This window comes from Lemur catta, chromosome 17 (assembly GCF_020740605.2).
Source record: "Lemur catta isolate mLemCat1 chromosome 17, mLemCat1.pri, whole genome shotgun sequence".
Lineage (NCBI taxonomy): Eukaryota > Metazoa > Chordata > Mammalia > Primates > Lemuridae > Lemur > Lemur catta.
Window position 1 is genome coordinate 27,370,820 of NC_059144.1, and position 20,020 is coordinate 27,390,839.

A 20,020-nucleotide genomic window follows, 5' to 3' on the forward strand; every position below is an offset into this window, starting at 1 on the left:
TCCCGTGAAGTCCATCTAGCCACGAAGTCTACCTCGGGAACAGTGAGCCAAATTGTCTTCCGGCTCAGCCACCATACCACCATACTTCAGCACTTATTATATTCAGTCTCCTAGGATTGCAAAGTTTCTGAAGTCAGAGGTCTTGGATTATTACACATTGAGCATCCCTTATCCAAAATGCCTGGAACAAGAAGTGTTTTGGATTTAAGATTTTTTTGGGGGGGGGGCGGATTTTGGAATGTTTGTATCATACTTACCAGTTGAGCATCCCTAATTTGAAAATCCAAAATGCTGAGTAATTCTATGACCATTATAAATTTAAATCAACAATTTTAAAAATATCTTCAAGATCCTCTGTTTGTTTTTACTGAGGACAATGTGGTGCCAAAAAAAAAAAAAATCACCTGTTTGGTTTTGGTGTTTTGCTGTCTCATTATAATGGGTACAAGTGAGTGTGGGTTTCTTTTAATTTATCCTGCTTGGGACACATTGCTGAACCTTTGGATCCATGCTTTTCATCAGTTCTGGGGAAAACGCACCCATTATCTCTTCAAATATTGTTCCTCCTCTTTTTCCTTCCTGCCTTCCATGGCTCCCATCAAAACAGATGTTAGACTCTCTCATTCCACATTCTATGTCTTCTAATCTTTCTTCACCTCCTTATCTCTCTCTATTGCATTCTAGATAAATTATTTGGCAATATCGTCCAGCTCACTGATACTTTCTTCATCTGTGCCTAATTTGCTAAGGAGTCATTTGCACGTCTTTTCAATTTTAGCAAGTATCCACTTCTACAAGTACCATGTCTATTCCCTTGTACCTGCTCCTCCGACCATGGCACAGGTGAAGCTGCATGCCTCAAGAACAGGGACCAGCAATCTTTTTCTGCAAAGGGTCAGATAGTAAATATTGTGGATTTTGTGGGCCACATAGTCTCTGTTGCATATTCTTTTTTTTAACAACTTTTTAAATTTTTTTTTATTTCAGCACATTATAGGGGTACAAATGTTTAGGTTACATATAACCTAGTCAGAGTTTCAAGCGTGTCCATCCCCCAGACTGTGCGCATCCATTAGGTGTGTATATACCCATCCCCTCCTCCCCCTCCCATCTGCCCAACACCCGATGAATGTTATTACTATATGTGCACTTAAGTGTTGATCAGTTAGTACCAATTTGATGGTGATTAACAACTCTTTAAAAATGTAAAAATTATTCTTTGCTCTTGGGCCCAGCCACAGGCCAGATGTGGCTCATGGATCATAGTTTGCAGACCCCTGCTACAGAGGTCCTAAGCTCGACCCAGCGTAATCATCAGTACAACACAGGAAAGCCAATACAGCATTCATGGGGAAGTGCTAGAATAAAATCCCTCTGGTAAGGAAACTGGTCCTCATTATAAAGCAGGTAGGTGATCCTAAAGACCATGCATGCCTCAGTGAGGGAATACACAGATGCCAAATGGCATGGAACCAGTAGAGGTCTGCAGTAAGGAGTAAGGAGACCCAGAGCTCACAGATTTGAGCATCTGGCTGGGATCAGCACATGTGAGAGGACAGAGTGCACAGGCCTAGCAGCCAGCCCAAAACAGCCACATTATAGCAGGATTAATGCCTCCCGCAGCACTAGAACCTGAGCACCAAGATCTGAGACATTGCCCTGTATCCCTTGCAACTAGGCTGAGAGAATGCCATTTTGAAAAGAGCCCAGGAAGAGAAGACTCTTAACAAGACTGTTTAAACCAGAACAACTGAGATACCAATAATTTGCAAGTTTATGTACTGCATGAATTTTCCAGGTTCCAACGATGTTAAATCAGGGTGACAGTACACTGTCTACTGCCACTGGAAGCTGCAAAATGAGACACATGAGGTGTGGCCGGGCGTGGTGGCTCACGCCTGTAATCCTAGCACTCTGGGAGGCTGAGGTGGGTGGATCTTTTGAGCTCAGGAGTTCGATACCAGCCTGAGCAAGAGTGAGACGCCCGTCTCTACTAAAAATAGAAAGAAATCATCTGGACAACTGAAAATATACAGAAAAAATTAGCTTGGCATGGTGGTGCATGCCTGTAGTCCCAACTACTCAGGAGGCTGAGGCAGGAGGATTGCTTGAGCCCAGGAGTGCGAGGTTGCTGTGAGCTAGGCTGATGCCACGGCACTCTAGCCCGGGTAACAGAGTTAGACTCTGTCTCAAAAAAAAAAAGAGATACATGAGGTGTGAAACTAAATTGTGTTTAGAGATGACGTGTCTACACATGTAAGTTAATGGCCAAAGTGATAGAAATGAATCCTAAGTGGGTGATATAAAAAATGAGGAGTTAGTAGATTCTATGGGAGGTGATGGGAGAACTGGGACTCAGCTGAGAATAGGTAATATGACACGTTTTTGTGCTATTTACTGATAAAGAAACTAACATTTGTTGAGCTCCCACGACATGCCAGGTACCACACCAATGTCACACCTGTCCTATAATAGATCTTCAATAAATATCTGTTAAAGGGACAAATGAATCTTTAATCTTCATTCTGCAGAAGAAATGAAAGCTCAGGAAGGTGAGGCGATTAAAATCACACTGTAAGTATTGGCAGAGCTGGGGTTTGAACCCAGGCTTGCAGACTCTAATTCATATCTACTGCTGCTTAACAAGTCACCCCTCAGTTTAGTGGCTTAAAACCACAATACATTATTTCTCACAATAAGCGTAGACATGGCACAGGTGGTGATTCTGCTGGTCTCGTCTGGGGTCTCATGTGACCACAGTCAGACAGTAGCAGGGGCTGGAAAGCACAAAATGGCTTCACCGGCAAGCCCACTATCTTGGCAGGGACGACTGGAAGGCTGGACCTTTGTCCCTCTCCGTGTAGTCTCAGGGTGTCTCCCTCTCTATGTGGTCTCTCCAGCAGAGTAGGTGGACTTCTTACATGGCAACCTGAAGCTCCCAAAATGTAAAAGGCTGAGGCCGGGGACTGGCACCGAATCACTTCTGCCATATTCTGTTGGCTAAAACAAGTCACAGACCCGGCTCAGTTCAATGTGGAACACGGGACCTGAAACCCAGAGGCATGGATCATCCATAGCCATTGTCGGTGACTAGCTACCACAGGTGATCCTGGGATACCAATGCCCATAATCTGCCCATTATTTCATGCCACTCTGAGCACCCACAAATAGAACATTATTGGATATTCTGCCTTAAAAAGATCATTCTGGCTCCTGTCAGAGAGAAAGATGGCTTGAAAGGGAAACCAAAGGTTTTTGTAAAAGTCTACTTTGGGGGCAAAGACCTGAACCTAGCCAGGAGCAATGCACCCAAGCAAACAGCCCAAGGGAAAGAGATGATCTGTAACACCACATGTTGCAGAGATGCCCACTGGGGTCAGGATTGCAAGTAGCAGGAGATATTTTAGGGAAGGGATGGCGGTAAGGAATCCAAAGGAATACTATTAGTATCTACACCAGATCCCTATCTGATCACAAGCATTTGTATCTCACTAGTTGAAGTACGCTTTTCTTCAGCCATCTCTTCAATCACCCAACTGCTACATTACAACTCCTTTGTAACCAGAGGAGTCGAGTCTATCCAAAGAATGACTGTGGTTATCTTTTGGCTTATTGAGTGACTCAGGCTTTTTGTATCCTGAGCTAACACACAGAAACATGTTTGGCTTACATATATGTGTACATATGTGAAAATATATTTCCATATGTACACATGTATTTCTATGTGTGTGTATATATATATATATATATATATATATATATATATATAGCGCTGAGACAAGTTTTACAAATCTTTTACTCGATGTAGTATACTTTTTTTTTTTAGACGTCTAACTCTGTCACCCAGGCTACAGTGCAGTGGTGCCATTTCAGCTCACTGAAGTCAAACTTCTAGGCTCAAGCAATCCTCCTGCCTCGGCCTCGGGAGTAGCTGGGACTACAGGCTCGCGCCATGATGCCTGGCTAATTTTTTCTATTTTTTTTTAATAGAGACGGGGTCTCGCTCTTGCTCAGCTCAAGCGATCCTACCTCTAAGAGTGCTTAGATTACAGGAGTGAGCCACCACGCCAGGCCCGTTCCTTTTTTTTTTTTTTTACAAGGTCTTGCTCAGGCTGGTCTCAAATTCCTGGCCTCAAGCGATCCTCCCGCCTCTGCCTCCCAAAGTGCTAGGATTACAGCACGAGCCACCTAGGCCAGCCCTCTATGAGGTATACTCTTATTTCCTATTCTCTTTAATCTATTTTTTTTTAATACTGTCTGTGAATGACTGAATTTTGCAACCCATTAAAGGATTCTGACTTCTCACTTAAAAACCCCTACCTTAGTGCTGGGTCCTCAACTCCCCGGGGCTGTCCCCGGGGTAGACAGCCTGAGCTCTGCACCACCACCCCCCACAGCAGCCACCCCCACCCTGTTCCTCCCATGTCCTCCACCCCCCACCCCCAGTCTGTGGAAAAATTGTCTTCCATGAAACCAGCCCCTTGTGCCAAAAAGGTTGGGGACCTCTGCAGTGGATAAGCACCTGCAACCCAAAGAAGAGTTACGATAAAGTATAAAAATAATGAAGTAAACAGAAGTCATCGCATTCGTGTTTTCCATTACATTTTGGAATCATCTGTTTAATTTGGTATGTGAAGTATTTATCATGTTTAAGAGAATTTGATATATTAATATATAATAAATTAATCGTGCGATTCTATTTTAAAATGTGAAATGAGTGAATCATGTGATTCACTCATGATTGTAAGTCCATACGTGTAGCAGAATTTAACCACATCTGTAAGCAATACTAAGATTATGAGATTCATCAACCATATTTTTAGGTTTAATATACTGGATTTATAAGAGCGAACTATGTAGCTGGATTTTATTTGTCAAGTAACTGCGTTGCTTAAGAAGAAAATAACATTAAATTTATAAATGTGGTGTATAGTAAGAATTTAAGTTGTAAGAATCCACTTAGAATTATTTTCTTCATTTACCAGGGCATATACTACTTAAGAATAAACAGGTTTTGGATTTGTAACTCTATTATTAGTCATTAAAGCAAAAATAATCCCGAAATAGTCGCCTGAGTGCCCAAAAGCCACCCTCGAGGACACGGAAGCAGCTCCCATTCACTCGGAGCTAAGAACTTAGGGCCGGTCAAACCGGTAAGCAACACGTGGCCCAGCAAAAGGAGCTGGGTCCCCTGAAACAGGAACAACAAACCGGCTTAGGCAGACGTGGGGATCGTCTTTCTTTCCCACGTTATTGCCTGCCACCGTCCCTTTTTAAAAACAGTTAATAAATTCAACAGCACCAAGACGACCGCGAGGAGCCATGTTTCCAGGAGTCTGCGCCAGAGCGCCCCGGGGACCCCTCCTGTCCCGGGAAGAAGGAAAGGGCGCGCGGCCCACGGGGCTCTGGGGAGGGCCGTCCCGGAGTGGGAGGCGAGAATGGAAGGGTCCTGGGGGCGTGAGGCGCAGGGAAGGGTCTGGGGCCCGAGGCCACCGGCGCTGCGGAACGCCGGCTCGGCAAGAGTCTCGGAGGGTCGCCGCGCCCCACACAAGAGCCTCCCGTGCCGATTCACCGAGCTCTGCTGCCCGCAACCTATATGACGAAAACATGAGCGATCGGACTATTAATCCGGAAAAGGGCCTTTCCAAATGTCTTGCGGCCTGCAAGGCCCGACTGGGTCCAGCGCGTCCCAGGCAACCGCGCCCGCCCGCGCAGCTGCAGAGGCCGGAAAAGACCCGCTTGCCTGCGCTCCGCGCCACCCTTGCTCGCCCTCCGGGCGCTACCACCCCGGCGGGCCCCTCCGCAGGCCCGGGAATGGTGCCGTCCCCGAACTCTGATTGGTCGGCGAGGCGGGGGCGTGGCCTCCGGAGCCGGGGTCCGCGCGCCGGAGCGCGCCAGCCGCATTGCGAGCCGAGCAAGGAGTGGGCGCCATGGTGAGGAGTGGTGGCGGGCCGCGGGAGAAGCGGAGGCGGTGGTGTGGGCCCGGGTTCGGGCCCAAGGCCGGTCCCGAGCCTGCGTCGGGAGCGGGGCTGGGCGCACACTGAGGCCGCGTTGACGCTTGCGCCCCGGCTCCCATTCCAGGTCCTGTTGCACGTGCTTTTCGAGCACGCGGTCGGCTACGCGCTGCTGGCGCTGAAGGAGGTGGAGGAGATAAGTCTGCTGCTGCCGCAGGTGGGTGCCATCAGTGGGCTCGCCCGGCGCCGCAGACCCTCGGGCCGCGCAGGTCCCAGCATGCCCCGCGCGCTCCCACGTGGCCAGCCGCTCTTAGGAGGGGGAGCTGGGCCTGGAAAGGTCTAGAGCGTGGGGGGTGGGGTCTTCACCTTGAATCATGGTTAGAATCACTTTAGGAGCAATTAGAAATGGGGCTCCGGGACTCGGCCCCGTACCGATTGAAGCAGAACCCGGATGTGGGGCCCAGGCATTGGTACATTTTAAAAGCGTCCAGGGATGAGAACCGCTGTTTTACTGCACCGCAGAGGCAAGAGCAAAGAAACCGCTCATCCTCTTTCTCCCCACACCCGCAGGTGGAGGAGTGTGTGCTCAATCTGGGCAAATTCCACAACATCGTTCGTCTAGTGGCCTTTTGTCCCTTTGCCTCATCCCAGGTTGCCTTGGAAAATGCCAATGCGGTGTCTGAAGGTGAGTCAGCCACCGCCAGGTATTTCAAAGAGAGAAGCTACGTGCGGTTTCTTACATTACCTTCTTAAGGGGTTTATAATAGCATTTACCTTTCTTCGCTAGCTCTAAATCTGGTAGGTGCTTGGGCAGTATTGGAGGTGAACAGGATGTAATTTAAGATAATTGTCTTCCCTGAGCTTAAGATCTGGGAACTGTGGTAGCCTGCATCTTCCACATTTAAAGCACACGATCCAGGATGTAGATATTTCTCTTGGGGAACTATAGTGACAAATGATTCTTAAATGAAATGGAGGGGGCTGGTTTAACACCCACCCAGTTTGCTGAAACACAGTCAAATGTCTACTTTTCTGCTGTACCTTTGATTGGAAAAGGCAATTTTGACAAACAAAAGCCAAGAAAAAGGTTTGTTCCCAGAAGGCAGTTTGGGTACTAAATAGTTACTTAAGGGTGTGTTATAAGTTTTCAGTTATGTATTTCATACCTGTGCTGTTGGACCTCAGTGCAGTTCTTCCCTTGGTTGGGCCAGGCTTTGCAGTGATGACTTTCGTATCTGTCAATCCCCTGAGTGCAGTCACTGATGTCTCTGTGTCTCTGAGCAATGCCTGGAGGGGAGGGGTCTAGGCATGCCACTCCAGCATGCTCCACAGGACTAGCTGAGAGGATGAGATCCTTTTGCATCTTTCAGTGTGTTAGTGGGAGCTATGTTTTCTGTGCCCTGAGGTGTTGTTCATGAGGACCTCCGTCTGTTCTTGGAGACCTACCTGCCAACCAAAAAGAAGAAAGTACTCTTGGGGGTTGGGGATCCCAAGATCGGTGCTGCAATACAAGAAGAATTAGGGTACAACTGCCAGACTGGAGGTGTGATAGCCGAGGTCCTGCGAGGTGAGACCATCATATGTCATGCTCCTGCCATACTTTACCTCTTCAAGGGGGTTTCTGGGAGGCCTCATGTTTGGCTGGTGCCCATGAGTGCAGGAGCTAGCTCAGAGCCCTTCCTTGCTTACAGTCCTGCCCTCCTCTTAGGAGTTCGTCTGCATTTCCATAATCTGGTGAAGGGTCTGACCGATCTGTCCGCTTGCAAAGCCCAGCTGGGGCTGGGACACAGCTATTCTCGTGCCAAAGTTAAGTTTAATGTGAATCGGGTGGACAATATGATCATCCAGTCCATTAGTCTCCTGGACCAGCTGGATAAAGACATCAATACCTTCTCTATGCGTGTCAGGTAAAGTGCAGGGGCCATCCCTAACAATGGAGTCTTTGCCCTGTAGTTTTAGCTAATTCAGAGTCTTGAGCAGGACTAATTCCTGTGGGTAGAACCATGTGGGCTGGGGCTGGAGCTCGGCCTCCTAGTGCTTACCACAGGCTGTGTTCTTACACTGCCTGTATAGAAAAAGGAGGCAGAGTAAAGCTACCCCATGTACACCCCAGCCCAGGCCCTGTGCCTGGTCTGTATTGTGAATGGGGGAACATGGAGTTGAGGGGGATTTGAATCTAAGGTGTTCCCATTTCCTCCAGGCAGGGAGTAGGTGTGGAGAGGGCTGAGGCTGTGGCTTTGTTGTTTGAGATGAAGCAGCTGGACCAAGAGTGACTGTGGCTCTTTGCAGGGAGTGGTACGGGTATCACTTTCCAGAGCTGGTGAAGATCATCAACGACAATGCCACGTACTGCCGCCTCGCCCAGTTTATCGGAAACCGAAGGGAGCTGAATGAGGAAAAGTTGGAGAAGCTGGAGGAGCTGACAATGGATGGGGCCAAGGCTAAAGCTATTCTAGATGCCTCACGGTCCTCCATGGGTCAGTACAGAGCCTGGAAGCCAGCATAAGGTACAGGGCCCTAAGTAGCTGGCTGTTGGATTCACATTTGGTGTTTCCTAGGTATGGACATATCTGCCATTGACTTGATAAACATCGAGAGCTTCTCCAGTCGTGTGGTGTCTTTGTCGGAGTACCGCCAGAGCCTACACATGTACCTGCGCTCCAAGATGAGCCAAGTAGCCCCCAGCCTATCAGCCCTAATTGGGGAAGCGGTACGTCATGGGAGACACTAAAATAGGAGCATGAGAGTGTTACCATGTGTGTCTGCAGTCCTGGCCCACGGTATTGTCCCCAGTTGTGCTTGATCGGGAGGAGGAGAGCAGGGGTCATGCAACTGACAGGTCAGCAGTGACAGCTTCTCTGACTCCTTCCTTGACTCTTTTCTCCAGGTAGGCGCACGACTCATCGCTCATGCTGGCAGCCTCACCAACCTGGCCAAGTATCCAGCATCCACTGTGCAGATCCTTGGGGCTGAAAAGGCCCTGTTCAGGTACCAGTGCGGGCACCTGCCCACACTCAGGTGCCACTTCTGGTGCCCACTGCTTGTTTGGGGATCACAGTGATGGCCAACCAGGGCTCCCTGACCTATACGGGCCTCTGCTATGGGGGTGATGGCCAGTCCTGGTGTCTGAGTGATTCCCAGGGCCCAGCAAAGGGACCAAGTTTCCAGGTCAGCGACATTGGATGCCTTCCCTCTGCCTCTGGGAGCTGTGGGTTGGCATGCACTGGGGAAGCGATCCAGCCTGTCCTGAGGCTCTGGGAACTGGGCGGGGCGAGTTACCTTGGCTAATGGGGTTGAAATTTCTCATCTTAAACTCTCCACTGAATGTTCTCTCAGAGCCCTGAAGACAAGGGGTAACACACCAAAATATGGACTCATTTTCCACTCCACCTTCATTGGCCGAGCAGCTGCTAAGAACAAAGGCCGCATCTCCCGATACCTGGCAAACAAATGCAGTATTGCCTCACGAATCGATTGCTTCTCTGGTATGAGTGGGGGGGGTTGGTACTTGTGAGGAGACGGGGCTGGGGTGGGGGGCTGACTACCTTAGCAGCTTCTACGATGATGGTAGTATTTTTCGTCAACAGCAGTTCACCTAGTGAGTGTTGATACTTTGGGTCTGAGTGAAGCTGAGGGTAGAAGGAACACTGGGTGGGGTGGGGGGCTGTTTGTCCATTCAGGGGCTGACCAGCTTCGTTTACCCACATACACACATCCAGAGGTGCCCACGAGTGTATTTGGGGAGAAGCTTCGAGAACAAGTTGAGGAACGGTTGTCCTTCTATGAGACTGGAGAGATTCCTCGGAAGAATCTGGATGTCATGAAAGAAGCCGTGGTTCAGGTCAGTGGTCAGAGGGTCTCTGGGTAGGGGGAGAGCCACACGGCTGACTGTTGGAGGTGATGAACTGTCTCTGCCTGACCTTGTAGAGTGGAGGCAAAAAAACTGATTTAATGAGCCTGATCCAATAAAGCCAGAAAGGAGGCCTTGGAACACCAGAGGTTTTCAAGGCTTTTCAGCACTTTTCTTTGACCAGGCAGAGGAGGCGGCTGCTGAGATGGCTAGGAAACTGGAGAAACAGGAGAAGAAACGCTTGAAGAAGGAAAAGAAACGACTGGCTGCGCTTGCCCTCGCTTCTTCAGAAAACAGCAGTAGTACTCAGGAGGAGTGTGAGGTCAGTAGGCAGATGAGATCCTAGGTGGTAGGATTTTCACCAGCAGAACAAAGGATGTGCTTCGTCAAGCCGTGGTCTTGAGTCCAGGCTTTTGGACTGAAACAAGGACCTGAAACATCTCAAACTACCTCTTGATTCTATAGGAAGGAGATAGGTGCTGAGAGAACTTGCTCAAGAGCCCAGAGAGCTGGTTGTAGCACACACCCGTTCCCTGGGCAAGTGTGTTCTGTCCTCGGCTGCCTCCCAGGAGTCCTCAACCTGGGGTAGTGTAAATTCCTGCTCTGCTTCTTCTCAGACGTGTGTCCGGAAGTGCTAGTGTCTCTCAGTGGGGATGGGGGCAGGGAGGTTGCCAGCCTGCAAGGCTAGACTCATTCTCCCTGGGGTTTTCCTTTAGTCCCCACTTTGTTAAACGGTGTTTCAGGGTCCCCTCTGCAACTTGGCATGATGGTTCTATTGTGACCAGCATGGTGGGTTTTTCTCTAGGTTATTTATCGGGCTGAGGTACTTTCTCATGACATGTTCTCCCTTGATTTCTAATTGGGAGTAGCCTTTGGGGTGGATTTCCAAAATTATATCCACACAATTTAAAAAAACCATCCCAGAAACACTGAGCAATTTTAACAGAAGTTTGCCAGTTTTCCTGTCCTGGTTACTGCTAAAAATGTGATGGGGGGGGGATGTGTGTGTGTGTGCAGACGATAGTTGACACTGTTCTTATGCCTATCTCCCCCTCTTCCTTTTAGGAGACAGTTGAAAAACCCAAAAAGAAGAAAAAGCAGAAGCTCCAGGAGGTTCCTCAGGAGAATGGAATGGAAGACCACCCATCTATCCCTGTCTCCAAACCCAAGAAAAAGAAATCTTTTTCCAAGGAGGAGTTGGTTAGTAGTGACCTGGAGGAGGAGGCCATTGGCAGCGTAAGTCTTCCCAAGAAGAAGAAACTGTCACCGAAGGAGGAAGCAGTAGTCAGTGATCCCGAAGAAACAGGCAACAAGAGTGTCTCTAAGAAGAAGAGGAAGTTCTCTTCCAAGGAAGAGACAGTCAGCAGCGGGCCTGAAGAGGCTGCTGGCAGCAAGAGCAGCTCCAAGAAGAAGAAAAAGTTCCACAAAGCACCCCAGGAAGATTAGAATGGACATTCCCTGTGAGGAGGGGTGTGTCATCCCCCACAGTGACATTTCCCACTCCATGTCTCATACTCCAATAAAAACAAAATTCACCAAAAAGTTGATTCACATGTTTTATTGAACATCTTACACAGATATGGGAAGGACCTATGGGTGGGGCAGGGCAGCAATGACAGCCTCAGTGAAGTCGTGGCAAGTGGCATAGCCACCCATGTCAGAGGTTCGAACCTGTGGGGGAGAACTGTCATCATCCCTGCAGCCTAGGCCCCCACCCCTGACACTCCCACCACCACCACCACCCAACAGATGCAGTTCCCTAAGGAAGCCAGCCCTAGGACAACCTAGGCTCTGCTCAGAAAAATGGCTATGGTCCACTGTCTAGAGGTTCGAGATCTCTTCCCTGGTCCACTGTACTGAAGGAATGTATAGGTAGTATGTGGTCCTTGTGAGGTTGGAAGGAATAAAGGGCTCTAGCTCCCATGGGGGTGCAGGTGGCCGATGACAGACTGGATGAAGTCGGTTGTGGTGCTGTAGCCGCCCATGTCTCGAGTCCGCACCTACAGCCACCACCGGCAAGAGCCGTGGGGAAGAAGAGAAGAGAGCCCATGAAGGCAGGCAGGGCAGTGTGATCAAGAAATGGAATCCAAGAAGGGGTGAAAGATGGCAATGCAGCAGGGATGGGAGAGGCCAGGTTCAGCAGCACATGGACCTGCCCATGCCTGAGCCACCATTAGCTAGCTGGGCAGCCACAGTAGGGCAGGAGGCTGAGCAGGAAGTGAGATGATGGGAAAATGCAGACTAGAGACAAGGAGGCGGCCACCTTACAGGATATACAGAGAGAGAACAGATGGGAGGAAAGAGAACAGTAAGAGGAAGATGAGGACTGGCTCCCAGGTGTGGAGAAGGTAAAGCTGGCGCCTCATCCTGCCTAGCTCCCTCATTGCTCCATCCCTTGAGAGAGCTGCAAATTCTGCATTCAGATGGCCCACAAAAGGGGCAGAGGATGGAGCAGGAAAGGGAATAGCAGATGAGAACTCAGGCAAAGGAGATCAAGAGATGAAACAGCCAAGAGAAGGGAGGTAAAGAACAGCCCTGAGAGGAACTGGGGAAGATCAGAGAGCAAAGATGTTCTGGGGACCTGGGGGGAAGTAGGGCCCCAGCCAGGTTCCCCAGAGAGTAGTGCGGAGGCCCTGAGGCTGGCAGCCTTTCTAAACTCACCTTGCCGACTTTGATCACCTTCTTCACCGCCTCTGCAATCATGTTGGAGTGATACTCAAGGCTGTCAACGTGGACAGAAAGAAATTGAGACCCCCCCTCAAAACACCATCCCGTGGCTTCCTGACAACACTCAGCCTCCCATGACCTACTTGAGATGTCGCAGCATGTTGGAAGCTGACAGCAGCATGGCCGTGGGGTTGGCTATATTCCTGCCCACTGCCTGGGCAAATGGATGCCGGGCACCCTGTGGAGAGAGGGGCAGGCCAGAGTCATTGGGAGGAGGCAGGATGTGTAGCAGAGGCTGAGGTTGGGAAAGGACTCCGCGGGAGGCGGGGAGCAGGCCAGGGTCACTTAGCAAGAGGAGGCATTGGGATTGGGGCTGGGACTCATGGGAGACCTGAGGTCCAAGGACTGGCACAGGCAAGGAGAAAGGGCTGAGGGAGGAAGCAGCCTCACTCACCATCTCAAAGACTGCGTACTCTGCACTGTAGCTCTCGCCAGGGACCACACCAGCTCCCCCAACCAGGCCAGCAGCCAGATTGTCAATAATGTTCCCATAGAGATTGGGCATCACAAGCACGTCAAACTGGTAAGGATTCTGCACCAGCTAGGGGGTGAGATGTAGGTGTGAAGAAGTGAATTCCACTCCCCACCCTCCTCAGTGCCGTGAGAGGGGAGGCATGGGGAGGCCTCACCTGCATGCAGCAGTTGTCTATGATCATTGTCTCAAATTTGATTTTGGGATACAGTTCAGCAACCTCCTCGCAGCACTGCAGGAACAACCCATCCCCAAGTTTCCTGTCCATGGGCCAGAAGGAACAGAATCAGCCAGGAGAGTACAGGAAGCCCTTCCCAGGAGCCCATTCTATGTAAAGCCATGGTCCTCACATGATATTGGCTTTGTGGACAGCAGTGACCTTGCCCCGCCCCTTCTTGGTGGCATAGTCAAAGGCAAACTTTGCAATCCGCTGAGACTTGGCTCGTGTGACAATCTTCAAGCACTCAATCACACCCCTTGCACTCTGGGTAAGAAAAGAGAAGCAGCTGGGTGACCTTGGGAAGGAGCTCCACCTCTCTCCCACCTCCATCCCTGCGCCCCCCAGTTTCTCCGGCCTCACCTCATGTTCCAGAGAGCTGTACTCCCCTTCCGTCTGCTCTCGAATGATCACCAGGTCTAGATTGTTGTGCCGAGTCATGTACCCAGGAAGTGATTTCACATGGACTACGTTGGCAAATAAATCCAACTTACGCCTAAAGGTGGGCAGAATCATCAGCTCTGTGCCTGGTGCCCCAGTGCCCCTCTGACCCATTCTCCTCACCCCCACCACCTACCTCAGCCTCATGTCATAGGAGGCTAGTTCCCCCTTATACTCCATCGGCGTGTGGATCTTTCCTGTGTAAACACAGTAGAAGGAGTGTCAGGCACAGGCCACACTTAAGGGAGCCCAGACCAGTGTCCAATCCCCTCGAATCCCCTCGGGGACATAATGCAACCCAGGCTCCCATTTCCCACTCCTAAATCAGTAACATTTAATTGCCTCTGGTGGAAAGGGGCAAAGGAGAATAATGTATAAGGTCAGAGACATTTTTGTCTACTGCATTTATTTTTAGTCATCATGTTTAATTTATGTTGAAACTTCAAAATGATCTAAAAGGACAGATTTTTTCATGTTTATCTAAGAAGAGCCTGGGTTTTAGTATTCCATGGTGTGTATATTTAAAAAAAAAAAAGAAGAAGAGGAGGAGTCTGGGTTTAATAACAAGTTGAGAAACAATGCTAGCAGATCTCTGACCTTTTTTTGATGTTTCTGTGTTTATTTGACATTTTTTCAACCACCATTTATTAAAAATCAACTATGTCAAGCAATAGGGATATCAACCAAAAACCATCACAACTCCTGCCCTCAAGGAACAAATGGTTCACTGGGAAAGACAGATACTATGAAAGACATGATAAATACCATGGAAAAGTATTAACGACATGCATAAAATTCAGTCTGCAAGTGGCAAAGAAAGGAAAAAAGAAGAAAAAAAAGAGAAAAAAAAAACAAAAAACAAAAAACATGCATAAGAGCACAGAGAATGGCCAGGCATGGTGGCTCATGTCTGTAATCCTAGCACTTTGGGAGGCCGAGGCAAGAGGATCGAGGCCAAGAGTTTGAGACCAGCCAGGTAACATAGTGAGACTCCATCTCTACAAAAAAATTTTTAAAAATTAGCTGAGCATGGTGGTGCAACCCTATAGTCATAGCTACTCAGAGGCTGAGGCAGGAGGATCACTTGAGCCCAGAAGTTTTGAGGCTGCAGTGAGCTATGATTGCACCACTGTACTACAGCCTGGGCAACAGAGTGAAACCCCATCTCTAATATGAGGAAGCATCACAGAAGAGGGGGCACTTCAGTCAGACCTTAGGTTGAGTGCAGTGGGCTAAACAGTGATCCCCAAAATGATTGTTCACGCTCTAAGCCCCAGAACCTGTGACTTTATTTGGGGAAAGGGGCTTTGCAGATTTAATTAAGTTAAGGATCTTGAGAAGAAATCATCCTGCATTAGGATGGGCACTAAATCCAATGAAAAATCCTTACAGAGCAAAGAAGGGATACAGATATGGAGACACAGAGGGGAGAAAGCCACAGGCAGAGATTGGAGTGATGTGTCTACAAGTCAGGGAACACCAAAAGCCACCAGAAGCTGGAAGAGGCAAGAAAGGATTCTCCTCTAAACCTTAAGAGGGAACATGACCTATCAAAACCTTAATTACAAACTTCTGGCCTCCAGAACTGAGAGAGAATAAATTTCTGTTATTTTAAGACACCAGGTTTGTGGTAGTTTGTTATGGCAGCCATAGGAAACTAACACAGTGAATGAGTGAGAAGGATTTCGATAGGTAGCATCAAAGGAAGAACATTCTGGGCAGAAGGAACAGCATAAGTATATATATTTGGAAACTAACACATACTCTAGTGTGATCAAAACACAGAAAAAGTATTCTGGAAACCAAGACAGAAGACTAAGAGCCAGCTTATAAAGAATTTACTTTCCTATGCTGAGGTTGGGCCTGGCAAAATCAGGCTGGTATTTCCAAAAAGAGAGGTGGAAGATGGACTACAGAAGCAGAATGAGAAGCTAAAAAATCAAACGAGGAGATTAAAGTAGGGAAGCAGAAGGAAGACAGAAGAAAAGTGGCAGCTTGAAGTGGCATGCTAGAAAGACAATCAGTAAGATTTGATGATGGCTGATGTAGCCTCAGGACAGAGTCCAAACCCTTGGAACCTTCCTGCATAGACAGCTGATATGATTTCTCAATTTCTGGGTTTCCCACAGGAAGGAACAAATGCCAAAGTATGACTGGTGGGAGGTCTGGGGAGTTAATATATTTGTATGTGGGGAGAGGGGCTTAATAAACATTTATTTGTTCATTTGATTTTAAATGACATGTGGGTAGATGTCAAGGGGACACATATACCAATGATGGCCACTTTGTTCTCCTTCATGGAACTCAGCACCTGCTCCAGCTTCTCCTCAGATGCCATATTCTGCACCTCACTCAGGTGGTGCTCCTGGAATTCCACTGGGACAGCAGCAGCCTTCAGGGACAGGTCCCCAAAAATTGCAGGGTCAAGGTCAAATACTTTCCAACCCACCCCGTCGTCCCTGCTGTGGATCCCTAAGGCCACTCACCTTGAACACCTCCTTGACAGCGTGCATCAGCTCAGGCCCCACACCATCCCCTGGCAACATGGTCACGGGAAAGGCACCCTCTACCCTCACGTCCTCAGCCTGCGGGTAGGGCCAGGAGAGCTAGAGCTGGGGCAGGAGCAGGGGTCTTTCCCGGAAGGGAGAGAGAGGTGCAAAGGAGTGGGGGGAAAAGGGGAGGGAGCCGCGAGGAGGTGACAGGTGAGCGAGCGAAACTCGAGCCGCATCAGGCATACCTGGCTCCGCGAGGCAGCTTGCGCCGCGGCCGACGTACCCAGACCTCTCCATGCCCCCGGGTTGCTGGCGGAGACCAGCGCCTGCGATAGGGACAAGCCTGTGAGGCCAGATCTGGGACCCCCAGACCCCAAACACTGCAGTGACCTTGCCCTCTTTAGGAAACCCAGGGACAAGCCTCGCTCCCCCTTCCGTCCCTGCCCAGAGTGTCCCCGTGCCTCACCCGGGTCAGCCAGCGGACACCGCTCAGCGACGCCATGTTTTCCGCAGGAAGTCGCGCAGGAAGTGACGCCGAAGCTGGCGCGGCACTTTCCCTCGACTTCCGGCCCGTCCGGGGGTGCTTGGCCGTGCTTTATCTGCGCCAACCGTACCTCCTGCCCGCTCCTGTGCCTCCTTCTCCTTAGTGACGGGAGGTCACGGGATGCGCAACCACTTTGTCTCTTGCTTTATTTTCAGTCGCCATATTTAATTTATGTTGAAACTTCAAAATAACATTAAAGGAGAATGCGTGACTTCATTTTATTGAATGAGGACCTGAGTTTAACAAGAGGTTGGGAGGAAATTACGAGTATTCTGTCTTAAAGTTTTTGTGTCTATGCGTTTGTTCTTTTAACCAGTGCTCACTGAACACTTGTATGTCAGGCATTAGAGGAACACAACACAGTCCGAAGGTCCGGAAATTTTCATTTCATTTCAGAAAATATTAATTTTCTTGAGGATAACTACACAGACCTGAGCTCAGCCTAACACTCAAAAAATATCTGCAGACTGATGTTATGTGGCTGTCACCAGAGTGAAAATGACTGATGGAGGTTACCAATTGAACCAGGCCAAGGAGATGAGACCATTATTGTATGAAGGTCACTGTATTCTCCCTGTGAGCTCAGCAAGCTCTCTGGGCCTTCAAGTCCCCACAAAGGTATCTTTCACCAATACCACCTGATAATAGAGAAATCCAGTTAGGACCTTTGAGAAGTTCTTTAACCAATGTCTTGGAGCAGGAAAGGGAGGTTATATGTTCCCTTCTAACTGTTGTGGAGCCTCCTCTGCTTAGCACCAGGGCATATAATTATGGATAACGTGCCCATACTTGAGTGTTCAGTGTGAGGCTGGATGAATTGAATGTCAGTGTCTTAGGCCTGCAAATCCTCGAGTACAGGGGTCCTAACTTGGGGTCCACAGAACTCCCAGCTGTCCATGAGTAGAAATTAGTGCTACTATGGCTGCCCACAGTGGCTCATGCCTGCAATCTAGCACTCTGGGAGGCCAAGACAGGCTGATGGTTTGAGCTCAGGAGTTCGAGACCAGCCGAGCAAGAGGGAGACTGTCTCTACTAAAAATAGAAAAATTATCCAGGTGGAGTGGCACATTCCTGTAGTCCCTACTTGGGAGGCTGAGGCAGGAGCATTGCTTGAGCCCAGCAGTTTGAGGTTGCAGTGAGCTATAATGACCCCACTGCACTCTAGCCAGGGTGGCAGAGCAACACTCTGTATAAAAAGAAAGAAAGAAATTAGTGCTATGAACTTGATGAGAAATAGCGAAAAATCATTATCTTTATTTTCACTAACCTCTAGCTGAAATTTAGCATTTCCTTTCATTATGAATGTAGGTCACAGATCACAGTGCTACCTGTAGTGCCCTTGACTTTGTCACTTATAAAAAGTATAGATATTTTCATTCCACATTTCAGTTGTGGTGGATATCTTTTTTTAATTAATTAATTTATTTATTTTAAAGGCTAGTCAAGTGAAGCAGTGGAAGTGGAGAAGGAATAAAGGAATCTATAACTGGTTATGATCAATTAGTTGTAAACACCACTGCAGTAGCAGATATCTTAAAATATCATTTACTCTCATTCCTACTTTGACATCATTTGACCCAGTGCTAGATCATGTTATTTAATGCATCAATGAAGCACCACACATAGTAGTATATTACAAGGTAGCTTTTTAATTACCGTATATCAACATAATTGATTTTCTTTGTAAACGTACTTATTTTATGCATTTACAAGGCTTTCTAAGGAAGCGTCCACAGACTTCAACAGCCTTTCAAAGAGGTCCACTGCACACAAAAGTTTCAGAATTTCTGCTCCATTAGGCCTACTGGATCTTTTTCTAAAACCATGAGCAATCAGAAGAGTAACATAATAAATGACAGTGCCTTGAAGATTGAAGTCTGAGAAAGCTGCTTGGAAGTGGGAGAATTTGATCTATGATTGAAGGACAAACAGGATTACAGAGAAGTGACTACACTATAGGAGATAGTGGAAATGTAAGCAAAGATGCTACCTTGGGTCAGCTTCCCTAGAAGCAGAGACAGGGATTCTTATGCAAGTGACTATGGAAGGCGTGTTCTTGGGGGAAAGATGTTGGGAAGGGAATAAGGAGGAGGGGAAGGAGTTCAGCAAGATGTGGCCTCAGCTAAAGTCCACCTCAGCCTCCAATTTTGGGGAGCTCTGGAGCATGAATTATGTCTCAAGGTTGTCACAATTTGAAGCAAGGCTTAATAAACCTGCTGTGGCCCAACATGGCTACAGGACCACCCCTACTGCAAGACAGCCTAGGAAAGAGGGGAATAGGTTTGCCATGATTGGCTTAAACTAATTCTTAAACTAAACTAATTCTCCCGACTGCATATTAGAATCACCTGGGGAGCTTTTTAAAAATACCTGTCTGGGCCTCACCTCCAGAGGTTTTGATGTAATTGGTCTAGGGTAGGGCCCAGACACTGGCATTTTTAAAAAGCTCCTCAGATGATTCTGAAAGTCCACCAGAGTTGACAATCGGTGGCTTACACCAATCACCTAGGTGATCCTTCACCTGGGGCTGGGTAGCTGTATCAGTTGTGATCATATTCACACAACACACCCAAGCCAATAAGAGAGTCCAGCAATAGATGATCCAGGGCTGGAGAGACCCTCCACAGTGTCAGAGGCACAGACTCATTATCTTGCTGGCCCACCTTGCATAGCCTCCATTCCCAATGTCATTCAAGATCCAAAAAGACTATTCCAGTTCCAGCATTCCAACAGCAGGAAGAAGAACGGGGAAGGAAAAGAGTAGAGGCCTCAGCCCTTTAATGGTATTTCCTGGAAGTTGCACGTACGATTTCTTTCTCCTCCACCGTGTCTTATTTATTTGTTTGTTTTTATTGAGGTAAAAAATATATATATAATTTATCATCTTTACTATTTTTAAGACATGCACCATTTCTGCTTTCATCCCATGTGATACTATAAATGTGTTGGTTTTCTTCTTTGAGGTTCTAGCTTTTGTTTCAGAAGTCCTCCTCTACCTTAAGATGATAAGCATATTCTCCTGATAGTGTTCCTAATGCTGTTAGGGTTTTGTGTGTTTATGTGGTTTAATGTATCTGAAGTTTAGTTTTGTAAAAGGTGAAAGATAAAGGCCTAACTTTATTTTTTCACAGAGGTTAGCCAATTGCCCAGTATCATTTATCATTTTCTCCAGGTAAGAAATTCTACCTTTATCAAATACTAAATTCCCGCATATGTGTTAGGTCAAATCATGTGAAACTATTGTTATCTGTCACCTCAACCCAGCTTTATTTTCCCAATTATACCAGTCACTACTAGACATCACATATTTATTCTTTACATAA

The 20,020-nt window shown here is 48.0% G+C and overlaps 2 protein-coding genes and 5 non-coding genes across 10 annotated transcripts; 6 read left to right on the top strand and 1 right to left on the bottom strand.

Annotated features, from left to right (window-relative positions):
* The first annotated feature begins 5,705 nt into the window (after positions 1-5,705).
* On the top strand, positions 5,706-11,346 carry NOP56 (NOP56 ribonucleoprotein). Its single transcript, XM_045528931.1, has 12 exons — positions 5,706-5,933; positions 6,082-6,171; positions 6,525-6,639; positions 7,360-7,521; positions 7,663-7,861; positions 8,244-8,431; positions 8,513-8,664; positions 8,842-8,942; positions 9,291-9,439; positions 9,674-9,795; positions 9,989-10,126; positions 10,870-11,346. Exons 1-12 carry the CDS (start codon positions 5,931-5,933, stop codon positions 11,248-11,250), a joined length of 1,800 nt encoding a protein of 599 aa, XP_045384887.1. The 5' UTR covers positions 5,706-5,930; the 3' UTR covers positions 11,251-11,346.
* Positions 7,169-7,238, top strand: LOC123622965. The gene has a single exon (XR_006729702.1). It is a non-coding gene; the product is annotated as a small nucleolar RNA SNORD110 (small nucleolar RNA).
* LOC123622953 lies at positions 7,980-8,111 on the top strand. The gene has a single exon (XR_006729690.1). It is a non-coding gene; the product is annotated as a small nucleolar RNA SNORA51 (small nucleolar RNA).
* LOC123622964 lies at positions 9,005-9,090 on the top strand. The gene has a single exon (XR_006729701.1). It is a non-coding gene; the product is annotated as a small nucleolar RNA SNORD86 (small nucleolar RNA).
* On the top strand, positions 9,511-9,581 carry LOC123622947. Its single transcript, XR_006729685.1, has one exon. It is a non-coding gene; the product is annotated as a small nucleolar RNA SNORD56 (small nucleolar RNA).
* Positions 9,847-9,918, top strand: LOC123622946. The gene has a single exon (XR_006729684.1). It is a non-coding gene; the product is annotated as a small nucleolar RNA SNORD57 (small nucleolar RNA).
* A 1-nt stretch (position 11,347) lies between the features above and the next one.
* Positions 11,348-16,683, bottom strand: IDH3B (isocitrate dehydrogenase (NAD(+)) 3 non-catalytic subunit beta). Of its 4 annotated transcripts, none has more exons than XM_045528936.1 (12): positions 16,620-16,683; positions 16,399-16,479; positions 16,148-16,246; positions 15,933-16,053; positions 13,798-13,858; positions 13,584-13,716; positions 13,354-13,487; positions 13,161-13,263; positions 12,926-13,072; positions 12,615-12,709; positions 12,466-12,526; positions 11,348-11,475 (listed from the first exon to the last, which is right to left on the bottom strand). In XM_045528936.1, the coding sequence occupies exons 1-12, from the start codon at positions 16,653-16,655 to the stop codon at positions 11,395-11,397; spliced, it is 1,152 nt and encodes a 383-aa protein (XP_045384892.1). In that variant the 5' UTR covers positions 16,656-16,683; the 3' UTR covers positions 11,348-11,394. The 4 variants fall into 4 exon arrangements, with proteins under 4 accessions (XP_045384892.1, XP_045384891.1, XP_045384888.1 ...); XM_045528935.1 differs by having other exon boundaries at positions 11,348-11,804; XM_045528932.1 differs by having other exon boundaries at positions 11,348-11,804; positions 13,354-13,716.
* Between the last annotated feature and the right edge of the window lie 3,337 nt (positions 16,684-20,020).

What these genes read in the sequence shown, in the direction of transcription:
- NOP56 (XM_045528931.1), top strand. An exon ending in GATAGCCGAGGTCCTGCGAG is followed by an intron (nt 7,522 to 7,662) that starts GTGAGACCATCA and finishes CCCTCCTCTTAG; the next exon opens with GAGTTCGTCTGCATTTCCAT. An exon ending in GTACTCAGGAGGAGTGTGAG is followed by an intron (nt 10,127 to 10,869) that starts GTCAGTAGGCAG and finishes TCTTCCTTTTAG; the next exon opens with GAGACAGTTGAAAAACCCAA.
- IDH3B (XM_045528932.1), bottom strand. Translation starts at nt 16,655, where the DNA reads ATGGCGTCGCTGAGCGGTGTCCGCTGGCTGACCCGG. An exon ending in TCCTATGACATGAGGCTGAG is followed by an intron (nt 13,717 to 13,797) that starts GTAGGTGGTGGG and finishes GCCCACCTTTAG; the next exon opens with GCGTAAGTTGGATTTATTTG. An exon ending in GTCCACAAAGCCAATATCAT is followed by an intron (nt 13,264 to 13,353) that starts GTGAGGACCATG and finishes GCCCATGGACAG; the next exon opens with GAAACTTGGGGATGGGTTGT.